The sequence below is a fragment of the Protomyctophum parallelum genome, assembly GCF_964188405.1.
Source record: "Protomyctophum parallelum genome assembly, chromosome: 7".
Lineage (NCBI taxonomy): Eukaryota > Metazoa > Chordata > Actinopteri > Myctophiformes > Myctophidae > Protomyctophum > Protomyctophum parallelum.
Genome location: NC_139705.1, coordinates 35185231 through 35197764, shown reverse-complemented (window position 1 = coordinate 35197764; position 12534 = coordinate 35185231). Strand labels below are relative to the sequence as shown.

General features: G+C 45.2%; 1 protein-coding gene across 6 annotated transcripts in view; it reads left to right on the top strand.

The window, feature by feature from the left end:
• Positions 1 to 12534, top strand: part of mtor (mechanistic target of rapamycin kinase) — a 141249-nt gene that overhangs the window by 123600 nt on the left and 5115 nt on the right. For 4 of the 6 annotated variants that reach the window (XM_083769578.1, XM_083769577.1, XM_083769575.1 and 1 more), the window contains exons 42-50: positions 210 to 306; positions 441 to 539; positions 1171 to 1293; positions 1952 to 2134; positions 2977 to 3111; positions 6106 to 6280; positions 10487 to 10622; positions 11065 to 11091; positions 11883 to 12030. In XM_083769578.1, the coding sequence (XP_083625704.1) occupies positions 210 to 306; positions 441 to 539; positions 1171 to 1293; positions 1952 to 2134; positions 2977 to 3111; positions 6106 to 6280; positions 10487 to 10622; positions 11065 to 11091; positions 11883 to 12030 (1123 nt within the window). The remainder of the gene's footprint in view (positions 1 to 209; positions 307 to 440; positions 540 to 1170; positions 1294 to 1951; positions 2135 to 2976; positions 3112 to 6105; positions 6281 to 10486; positions 10623 to 11064; positions 11092 to 11882; positions 12031 to 12534) is intronic. The other 2 variants (XM_083769579.1, XM_083769576.1) reach the window with 1 other exon arrangement.

Sequence of the window (12534 nt, the reverse complement as noted above, 5' to 3'; positions counted from 1 at the left end):
CTCAGTCCCACAGACAGAAGCCCCCTTAAAGAGGGTGTGTGTGTGAGGAGAGGGGGACCTCTTGTGATGAGCACAGGAACTGTATAATGTTTTGGAACATACTGTAGGTCTGTGTGTGGGTCATGAACAGACATAATGACTGCCTGGTATACTGTATGTGGGTCAGAAGAGCATAGATGATGATGATGATGTTGTTTTCACCACGCCAGGGTGTTGACGTTGTGGTTTGACTACGGCCACTGGCCTGAGGTGAACGAGGCCCTGGTGGAGGGAATCAAGACCATTCAGATAGACACCTGGCTACAGGTAACACTCAGACGCACGCGTGCACACACTGACATAGAAACATAGCTTTTTCAGAAAACTGTCAGGATGTAGAAGACATTTTTAGAATCTGATCTCAGGTCAAAATGGGTTAAGATGATGATGTTGTTGTGCAGGTGATTCCTCAGCTGATCGCCCGCATCGACACCCCGCGTGCCTTGGTGGGACGTCTCATCCACCAGCTTCTCACTGACATCGGACGCTATCATCCACAGGTAATACTAGCTCTTCAACTGGGCCTTTCTGGCTCACGGCATAGTAGCAATGACGTAACATATGAACAGTGGTGAAGTACTTACGTGTCTTACTTAAGTAAAAGTATCAATTCTGTAATGTACAAGTAAAAGTCCGGAATTCAAAATGTAGTTGAGTAAAAGTACAAAAGTACTGGCTTCAAAATGTGCTTAAAGTAACAAAAGTTAAAGTACTCATTTTGCAGAATGTCTCATTTCAAGTTTTCAAATGTCTAATAATCTTTTGAAAATAGCAGATCTACAAGCTCACAATGTGTCGTGATGCGACGCATTGTGACCTTGTAGATCTGCTATTTTCAAATGGTCTAAATGTATATAGGGCTGAAGTTGTTAATGTATGTTTTGTAATAATAATCAAAATCTAGAAAGTAACTAGTAATTAAGTTTTCAAATGAATGTAGTGGAGTAAAAGTACAATATTGCCTCTCAGATGTAGTGAAGTAGAAGTGAAAGTGGAAGTGGAAAAAGTAAGTACAAATACCTCATAATTGTACTTACGTAAATGTACCTAGTTGCTTCCCACCACTGCATGTGAATGCATTGTCATCGTGTGTCACATAATTCACCAGATTGTTCCCATTTGTGTCCAAAGGCTTTGATCTACCCGCTAACTGTGGCGTCCAAGTCGACCACCACAGCCCGCCACAACGCCGCCAACAAGATCCTCAAGAACATGTGTGAACACTGCAACACTCTGGTCCAGCAGGCCATCATGGTACACTACACGCATTGTCTTTCATCTACGCTGTACAATCATGATCATGTTTATTCATTTAACTCTGTTAATGTAAGAGTTATAATAATAACAATCCATACAATTTTTGCAGTGCTTTTCTAAGTAGTAAAACAATCATAATAACCCTAACCCTAAGAAAAATAAATAATAAGATTGAAATAAAGGCAGAAATGTGGTCTGAAAAGGTGTGGGGTTTTAAACGTGGCAAAGGTGGAGGCAGCTTTGATGTGATCTGGGAGTGAGTTCCATGGGGGGGGACTGAGAAGGCCCTGTCACACCAGGTTTGTTTCTTCTTTGTCTTGGGGATGTTCAGGAGGTTGGCACCACCTGAACTGTGAAGTGTAGAGATGTAGCGGGGAGCCTGAGGGCCTTGTAGGTGGTGATCAGTATCTTGAAATCTATTCTGTGTTAATCTGATAGCAAGTGAAGGTCACAGAGGACTGGCGTGACGTGGTCCCTTCCTTGATCGGGTTCTGGTGAGCAGGCGGGCGACAGCGTTTTGTGCATACTGTAGTGTCTTGAGAACCTTGACACGTGGGGTGTGTGCCGTGGATGAGTGTCTCGGTACAGTAGCATAGTGTGTGATAGGCTGGTATAAGCAAGGATTGAAGTGATATTTGTGTCTTTCTCCGTCCAGGTGAGTGAAGAGCTGATCCGCGTGGCCATCCTGTGGCATGAGATGTGGCACGAGGGCCTGGAGGAGGCCTCACGGCTCTACTTTGGCGAGCGCAACGTCAAGGGCATGTTCGCCGTGCTGGAGCCTCTCCACGCCATGATGGAGAGAGGCCCGCAGACCCTCAAAGAGACCTCCTTCAACCAGGTCAGTCAGTGTGACCACACCTCAGTGGCAGCTCCTGCTGTCGCTTTTGCAGTGGTTGAATTCTCACCATGTAATTTTAGATCAGTGGTTCCCAAACGTTTAAGCCCATGACCCAAAAGAGAAATTAGTTTGCCCCAGGACCCCAACTAGTGAAAATAGCAGATCGACAAGCTCACAACGCATCGCTTTGCGCCGCGTGAGCTTGTAGATCGGCTATTTTTACTACTTCGTAAATATGTGTTCTAATTTATGGAATTTCTTCATGACAATGATGACATTACTGAAAAAATATTTGGATTTTGTTTTTAATTCATGAAAGGTTTTTTGAAAATGTTTTGAAATAATTAAATACAAAATGTAGCAAACAAAAATGTGTCTGCGACCCACAAATGAGTCCCGACCCACTGTTTGGGAAACAGTGATTTAGATGGTATGCATCGATATCTGTACTGTATGATCTCTTGTTCCATGTCTCTTGCCAGATTTACACTTCGCTGCGCTGGCGCTGCAGCTAAGAATAAATCAGGCCTCTGTTTTTGAAATATGACCGATTACGTAATTGTGAACTCGACTTTTGACTTCTTCATCCCAACAGTTAATCATGTCTTCGCGGGCAGCCTATTGATCATTCCCACCGCGTTTCATGAACATCCGCCCGTCCGTTATCTTTCTCGCAGACACACACAGACGGCAGCGATTACAAGACCCCGACCACGCAGCACTGCTGCGGGCCGAGGTCATAATGATGATCGACGCCTTTCGCCCAGTGCTGTGTCGGGAGTGTGTTCATCTGAATTGGATCGGATCACTCACTGTCATTGCTTTTGATGTCATAACCACAGGCTTACGGCAGGGACCTGATGGAGGCTCAGGACTGGTGCAGGAAGTACATGCGCTCCGGCAACGTGAAGGACCTGACCCAGGCCTGGGATCTGTACTACCATGTCTTCAGGCGCATCTCCAAACAGCTGCCTCAGGTATCACACATCCACTCATTTACTGCCAGTATTGATTCAGTCTGTAGTCCCTTCCCTGCCTCGGCCTTCAGTCGGAGGTTATATTTTGAAGTCCCCCAAAACTCACCTCAAAATGTACTGGAATCAAAATCGGTTAAAACTAATTTGGCTACCGTCTTTTTTTTAAGTCATCCGAAGTGTTAATATTGTAACCGCGAGGTAGCGACGATTTAGTAATGCGCCGCCAACACATTTTCATCAAACACCTCGATCTGAGAAAGGATTCAGAGAAAAAAGGGTTTATTTAATCATTTCATTGACGGACCACAGCTGAGCCGAACGTTGCCTAGCGACGGGGACGCTGCTAGACGGTGTAGCCTTGGGAACCAATGGTCCCTCAGCCATATGGTCCATAGGTCAGTACTCAGCCATATGGTCCATAGGTCAGTACTCAGCCATATGGTCCATAGGTCAGTACTCAGCCATACTGTATGGTCCATAGGTCAGTACTCAGCCATATGGTCCATAGGTCAATACTCAGCCATACTGTATGGTCCATAGGTCAGTACTCAGCCATATGGTCCATAGGTCAGTACTCAGCCATACTGTATGGTCCATAGGTCAGTACTCAGCCATATGGTCCATAGGTCAGTACTCAGCCATATGGTCCATAGGTCAGTACTCAGCCATACTGTATGGTCCATAGGTCAGTACTCAGCCATATGGTCCATAGGTCAGTACTCAGCCATATGGTCCATAGGTCAGTACTCAGCCATACTGTATGGTCCATAGGTCAGTACTCAGCCATATGGTCCATAGGTCAGTACTCAGCCATATGGTCCATAGGTCTGTACTCTGTAGTCTCTAACGTGAGGCAGCTTGAAAATAACACAACAGAACGATACAACACACGTGGTGAAGTATCACGTGACCCAGGTAAACTCATTCTACTAACCACTGGAGATGGCCTTAGGTATGAATATGGTACGTGTAGAACTTTGTAAATACATGCTTACAAATGTAATGTTCAAATTTGAGTCTGAGGAAGAGAAGCTGCTGGAGGCTACCTCCACTGCTCTGCCAGGTGAAACTTCCCACTGAGACCGAGGCCCTGCTGTGAAATGAATCACGTCATATGAGTGTCTCACCGGCGGAGCCCCGAGTAGACATTCCAATCACCATTCCAATCCTTTGTCACATGTTATGAGAGCTACTTAACCGTTCGTGTCCGGACTCATGCTGCTGTTTATGCCACAACAAGGCAATCTCAGCTATCTAGGTCACATACAGTACAAGTGTCAAAAATAATGAAGAGATTTGTTTTTCCCTTGGTTCATTCTCTATACAGTACCTACTAACAATTGTCTTGACAACTGCAAAATGTTGGGAGCGTGTACCCTAAAAGAATTACACCTGTGAACTTGTGATGTGACAGAACAGTTGAAGTTGAGAGCTAAAGCCTGATTCACAACACGTTGTTAGCTTGTAGTGTAATCTGTTTAATTAACCAGTCAGACTCATTATAGTGTCACTGCATAGCTAACGGCAATACCAGCAAAGTCAGATGGAGAAACAACCAAAAATGAAATCACAGAGAAATAGGTTCCTTTTACTCCAGGTAAAGTGATTGTACTCCATTTCCAAGGGAGAATTGAAAGAGGGCTGGGATGAAACCAGGGGGGCAGTCAGCCAGATATTTCGTGAAGCCTCATTTGAAATCGGTAGTTCATATAATGGCCTGTTGTGGCGCTGGACTGGACCCAAAAAGCCCCATAGCTCCATAGAGGCCCATGTATTTTGGCCCAACTTCACCCAGACTGTATTACCTTAATAAACATGGTCATGAATACTTTCTTCTTCCAGTCACTAGTTTAAAGTCTCATTTCTAATGTCATAATATTCTTTTTGGAAAATTATGGTCCCATTAATTAAAAAAATGACCATAAAGAAAAAAAAACATCGCGTATGTTCTGAGGGGCGTGGCTACCGTTACAGTCTATGATCGGGATTCCCCTCCCACTCGAGTCAAAATAAAAACCAACGGAGAAGAAGGGGGGAAGTCCCGCCTCGTTGTCTGGGCAGCCAATGGCCAGCTGGTCCAAAACGGAGCCAGCCAATGGCCAGCTGGTACCAAACGGATCTAGAAAGATGGCGACTTACAGTGCAGGAATAACAGGCTTCATTTTACGTCCATGTTAGACCCGGCGAACGCTTTGTCCATATTTTTTACAGTCTATGGATGAAACACAGTGGGATATTGTGGGGAGTGAGGGAGATGGAAGTGACAGGAAAATGACAGAGAGAACCCGAGACAGAATTACACCTCAGCCACCTCCCAGCAGCACCATCCATGTAGACACAGCCACCTGTCAAAATAATGATGCGTGGGAGAACACCTTGCATAGATGTGTGTGTGTGTGTGTGTGTGTGTGTAGTAGTAGTGAAAATTTCAAAATAGTATAAAAGGCAAAGAAGTGTAGGGATAAGGGGTAACTTAAGGCGAAAATAGGGCCATATGTCTCTGCATTGTTAGCCTCAGGTACCCAGGCTTTTATTTTCCTTCGCATTCTGCTCAAAAACTAAATCCTCTAAATTCTCTGCTGTTTTCTACCAGGGAGCGGACGGGTGTAGGGACAGTGGCAGGCACTCAGATCGTTGAACCAATATTAACCAGCGCATTGCTCCATGCCCTACCCGCCCCTCTATACCAGAAAGCACGCTGGCTGGGCCAGGCTACTACATTGTGGTCCTGATAGCTAACTTGACCTGGAGTAAATAAAGTACTTCTTCCACCACTGGCCTATGCCCTCATGGTGCCTGTGGATCTCCTCTCCTCTCCTCTCCTCTCCTCTCCTCTCCTCTCCTCTCCTCTCCTCTCCTCTCCTCTCCTCTCCTCTCCTCTCCTCTCCTCTCCTCTCCTCTCCTCTCCTCTCCTCTCCTCTCCTCTCCTCTCCTCTCCTCTCCTCTCCTCTCCTCTCCTCTCCTCTCCTCTCCTCTCCTCTCCTCTCCATGCAGCTGACCTCTCTGGAGCTGCAGTACGTGTCTCCCAAGCTGCTGATGTGCAGGGACCTGGAGCTGGCCGTGCCCGGCACGTACGACCCCAACCAGCCCATCATCCGCATCCAGTCCATCGCCCCCTCCCTGCAGGTCATCACCTCCAAGCAGCGGCCGCGCAAACTCACCATCATGGGTAAGAGAGGGCGCCATCAGAACCCTGGCTGGGTTTGTTGAGGGGATGTGAGGAGGATCCATGCCTCTGCTTTTGATCTCGCCCTCCTGCTGGTCGTTCATTTTACACAGCAAAATCACTTTAGAACTAGAATTTGAGCTCTTTGATCGTTCGTATAATTACAGCTTGTTCCACTACTTTCAGATTTCAGTGTATGACGCATCGTTTAAAAAATGAGTGTCGGCTTCTATCAGGCCCTGTCCCGTTTTGGGTTTTTGTTTAGAGCTGATGGCTTCACCATGGCATAGTACCCAACTTAAACCAGGTTTAGAAACAGAAACCAGATCAAACCAGGGCCAGATGTGTTATCAGAATCAGCCCTAGCTTCCACAGCTACAACCGTTCAACACATCTAAACAAAAGATATGAAGTTATAAAGTATCGGGATTATATTATAGAGCTATTCAACACAAGTATATATCCTGTACACCAGGGGGTTCTCAACCCTTGGGTCACGACCCCCCGGGGGTCGCCAAATTATTTTGGGGGGTCCGCCAAAAACTGAATGCAACTGAATGGCTGGAAAATGGAAAGAGTTTACAATACATAGTACACATAGTGCATGCATAAACTTTCCTTAATGATTATATCTGGTTTCAGTATTTATGATGAATTTTCTCTATTATTTCTTTCTTTCCCATGTCCGTATTTATACGTACCCCGACGCTAGGGGACGTCATATCCCAGGTCTGTGTAGACCCCAATGTATACTGTCCCACCGCAGCGTTTAACGTTGGTCCTGTTCCTATGGCAACGCCCCACCGCTCCAGCTATGGGATTGAAAATATAATCACTGTGTAAAGCAGTTAAAAGGAGGATTTTCAAACCTCCATAAGTCGGACTCCAGGAGAGCTGTCCTTGGGGGATCTTCTGCCATCCAAATTTCGGATTTAATTTGTGCCTTTGTACCGCTCCCGCCATGTAAAAGCTTCTGACGAAAGGTAAACAGTGTGTGCTTGTTCCAATGATACTCAAGTGTGTGTAGCAAGTGTGTGGGGGGCGGGGGGGCGGGCAAACTCCAACTTTTAAAGTGAACACGTATGGTTGCACCTGGAACTGGGGTTTATGCTTATAGTTAGAGTTATTAAGGTTATTGTAGAAGTCAATTTGTATTGGGGGTGGGGGGTCGTGAGACATGGCCAAAGCATTTCCGGGGGTCCCCAGCCAAAAACATTGAGAACCCCTGCTGTACACAACTGTTAATTCTTATAGTGTACACATGGAACCAAATTGGTTCCATTAATACATTCTGAGTTGAATTAACACAGAGAACGGTGCACAAGCACAAACACCTCCTCAGCTGCAGGTTTAATGTTCTCTCACAAGAGCAACGGGTTGTGCCCTGTGGGAATCGATGCCCTCTCATCCCTACTCATTTGTCCTTGACTTAATAGGAAGAATCGATAACACTGAGAATTCCATTGGGGAGATTTGTCAATTGGAATATATTCAAATGTGTCCATTGTGCATTAATTCCACTTTTCGCACCCGCCTGTATGGTGATTTGTCATAGTAATTCTGCGCTGTGTTGTGTTGTGGGCTCCATTGCAAGCACCGTAGCTAATGTCGCCCACACGGTCCAATGTGTTATTCCAGATCTTTCCACTGGAGAGTGAGGTGCATTCTTCTGATGACTTGATCCACTATACCATAAAACGCCCCGTAAAAGTCGTTAGCCGCTAAATCATCGGACACTGGTACCAAGGCGACCATCAAGACACATCACCCTCCACTGTCAACTTTGTTTTTGTTCTAATTGTTCTTCACCTTTATTCTACCAGGAATATTCCCATTGAGATTCTGAATCGAAGCGTGTCTGACCTGGCCCAAACATCAGCAAAAGAGTAACATGAAATGTTTCACATAACGATATAACAATCGTCTAATTACAGCGCAAAAAAGAGGATTTAGCAGAGTTCAGTAAAGGACATTCAGTGGTCAAGTAGTCATTAAGCCTGTGTTTGATCTTCTAGGCTTATAAGATAATCTACTTTAAGATGACTCACACCCAGATGTGTCCACGGGATCAAAGTTTGAACATACTGAGAGGTTTAGGAGTCAGTAGAGAGCACAGGGAAGCGGTTTGTTGACAATTATACCAGTGTTCCTTTCCAAGTGTATAAGAACTGTCATATAAAGTGATCAGTTGTGCATACAGAAACTTGAATGGAAGATAAATCGCAACGGTTAGCGTAAATATTCTCTCCTCTCCTAGCGACGCAGAACACCGCCCTCGCTGGGATTGTCATCAAGCACCAAAATCCCTTTAATCTGATCTCTGATCTCTCTCTCTCTGCTCCTGGTCTTTCCACGCGCCACGCCAGGCTTCTTTAATGGGGACGCTATAGATCCATTGTCTTGGCTGCTTCCACAGGGACTATCACGTTCTCCGCAGTAGAGCTGGTATGACAAATACTGGAGTCGGCGTAATGTGGTCAGTTGGGAACACTGGTGTTATTGTAAGGGCTTTGTGCAACTGCAGACATCTGTGGTTTGGATAGATTGAATAGATGTTTCCCTTGGTAACCCTAGCCCTGGTGAAACCTCGCTTTCCCTCCTCTGACCCTAGCCTGCAGCTTGGCCGTTACATCAAGTGTCCTTACTGTCGGGAGGAAATCTCGCATCTCCGTATTTCAGCCTTTTATGCTTTTTCAACCGACGTCAAAAGATTAACAATTTTAATCAGATTAGTCACAGTTTAGCTGTGATCTATCGCCATTCGTTAAATATGCCCAGAATATGCTCATTATCTTTATAGATTGTTGTGGTAACAGAAGATATACTTTTTATTATGACAAAATAATAAAAACCAAGCGGGCACTCTTGGTTGTGCCACTGAAGGAAAGACAGATAATAGCAAGGTTTAAGAACCAACTTTATCCTCACATCACACGTTTGCACGTGTAAAGAAGTGGGCGGAATTAGTTTTTGTGTAAGCTCCATCATTGTCTCCACCAGGCCGAAGGCATGTGGGGAGAGTATGTTTTGCACTCCGTCCGTCCGTTTGTGTGTCCGTCCGTCCGTCTGTCCGTCCGTGTGTCCGTGAACAGCTAATCTCGGCCACCGTTAACCCGGTCGATGGCAAATTTTGCACACACACTCCCTGGATGCCAACGATGAATCTCTGCCCCAAACTTTCCAGAACGGCCTGTTATAGCGCCACCAGGAGGCCGCTTTGTGCAAAACAAGTTTTTGCACAGTACACCTACAGATTTTGTCCAAACATCACGCAAATTGGTACACAGTCTCTCTAGAGCCATTCAACCAAACCGGTCTTTCAGATTTCTCAGACTCCATCCTGATTGGTTAAGATTGGCTTCCAAAGTACACAGGAGTGCTCAGTTTCAAACAAAATGCTGCAAATCATGAACACATCGCGTGATTTCCGTCAAATTGTGCACCCACATTCCCACTAGGCCCAGGACAAAATGCCACATGAACAATTTCAACTCAGCCTCAAGGTGGCACTATAACTGGCCGAAAAGTGTTTTTACCTCTAACTGCACGGATCTGTGGATAACCTGGTGGAGACCTGTGCCCAGAAGGGCACTTTTTCTAGTTTTTATTTCATCAGAAAGGGAGGAAAAGAAGAAAAAGAAACAGGTCAAACAGTGAGTTGAAGAGGGGTGTGTGTGTGTGTGTGTGTGTGTGTGTGTGTGTGTGTGTGTGTGTGTGTGTGTGTGTGTGTGTGTGTGTGTGTGTGTGTGTGTGTGTGTGTGTGTGTGTGTGTGTGTGTGTGTGTGTGTGTGTGTGTGTGTGTGTGTGTGTGTGTGTGTGTGTGTGTGTGTGTGTGTGTGTGTGCGCGCAGGGGTTGGGGGTTGCTCTGTAACAAACTAATCTGATTTGCTGTAAATGTTTTATTTCACCATCTCTATATCTCAGCCAATTCCCTGTTATCTGAAAGCGGGGCAGGTTTTCTGTCATGAATATTCATTGGAACAATTTTGTAGAACGGTCCATTATTCATTATTATTCAAAAGGCTTTTATAGTTACATTTCCCCAATGCAGACAGTTGTCGGGATGCGCATGTTTAATAATAGATTAATCTGGGTTAAAATGTGATTTTAATTGCACTGCTGCTGGGTCTGTAAATGTCATGTGAAACGGCTGCTATGAGGAGTAGAGGGCTTAACGTGTTGAATGGGGACGTGTGGCGCCCTCTATAGGCAACAACGGCCAAGAGTTCATGTTCCTGCTGAAAGGCCACGAGGACCTCAGACAGGACGAGCGGGTGATGCAGCTGTTTGGCCTCGTTAACACACTGCTGGCAAACGACCCTGCTTCCCTGCGCAAGAACCTCAGGTATGTACACGCACACGCACATATATATATATATATATACACACACACACACTACACATCCCTGCACAAGTCAGGTACAGTACATAAATACGCTGTACATTGAGAAAGATGACTGAAGAAGACACAGATGTATGTTTGTCCTGATGACGGTCTAAGGCCCAAAGCGCACCGATGTGACTCCTTGCGACTCCTTGCAACAAAACCGTTTTTTAAAGGACACGTCACACCAATGCAACTCCTTGCAACTGCCATTGGGGATCTTCACACAAACCACACGCGACTATTCGCAAGCCGTTTGGTTGCAAAGGAGTTGCGAGGAGCTGCATGGGTGCAGTTTGGGCCTAAGGCCTAAGCCTTTTTTTTTGTTTAATAAAAGATGTTTTGCCAGTTCTAGACAGTGTGAAGGATCTTTCTCATTTCTCACCTGTCGCCAACATTTTAGGTGTGCATCGGCCTTTCTTCAATTAAGGTACATACACAGCAAAATCCTCAGTGTTATTTATGATTTATCCCTTTTGTAACTCCCAAGGATGTACAAATGTAAGGGTCCATTTGGTTACATTTGCACATCCTTGGGAGTTAAACATGTATTGCGGAACTTATTTTTAATGAATAAAATGATATTTCATTCATTAAAAATGTATCAAATGCCATGTATATGGTAGAGTTTGTTACTGTAACTAACTAGTGATTGGAGTTGGTCTCCCTGCTCTCCCATTGAGACTTTTAGACCCTGGTGGCGGGTAGACATGTACTGTAGCACTGCCTGAAACTCATGAGCCCCATATGTCCAATATGTCCCCTGGGCCCTGGTCACTCACACGGGGGATTCCCTAGCTCTTACTGTAGCTGAGTGGTAGATCTTTGGTCATGTCACACAGGGGGCACCGGGGTTTGAATCCCGGGGTAGGACATGATACATACCAGTTATGGATTGCAGCTTTTCAACGATGCTGAGAGACATTGAGCAGCGTTTCTCAACCTATGGGCCACCGAAATTATTGACAAATTAATTTGATTCATAATATAACATTGAACTACGTTAGGAACTGCAGTAGTTCCATTGAACCAAGCCAGAACACGATTGACTCATCGTTGAAATGAAGATGCTCTGAAAATGCAACCCAACCCTTTTCGGCTGCCGCGTTAAAAGTGGTCTGTGAAGTGGCCGTGGTCCAGAAAAGGCTGAGAAGCGCTGCTACTGTGGGACGATTGCAATGAAAACAAAGTGCGAGTGTGTGTTTGTGTCGGCCTCTCCAGTATCCAGCGCTACGCAGTCATCCCTCTGTCCACCAACTCGGGGCTGATCGGCTGGGTGCCTCACTGCGACACGCTGCACGCCCTCATCAGAGACTACCGGGAGAAGAAGAAGATTCTGCTCAACATTGAGCACCGCATCATGCTCAGGGTTAGCATCTGTGCATGCATAGGACCACAATGGAAACAAGTCCTTTTAGCCCAAGTGTTACTGTACTGTATGTACTGTACGTGCTGTTTACATCTTTGACTAATGAAGTACTCAGTCAATCAATCAAACCTTCTACTAACAGTTCCCACATTCACATCCAAGTGTATTTTAGTTAACTAAAACAAATTTAATAACAAAAACTAGGGTTCATTTACTGAAATAGACAAAAACAATGTTTACAAAACGAATGTCCTTAGTTTTTGTCATTGTCAATATTTCAAACTCACAGTACAATATTTTTGGTGGTTCTGAAATCTTATCTTTCAGATTTTTAGCTATGCCAGTTTTACCATGATTACATTTAGTTTTTTAACGTGCACGTGTTGGTCTTCAACCTGCCTAAAGTTTTCACAAGTCTTGCACCGTTTGCTGTGACCCGTAAGGGTCTATTTGGTTCCTAACTATCAGTCATTTAGCTGGAACCCTCCCAAGGACCCCTGGCGG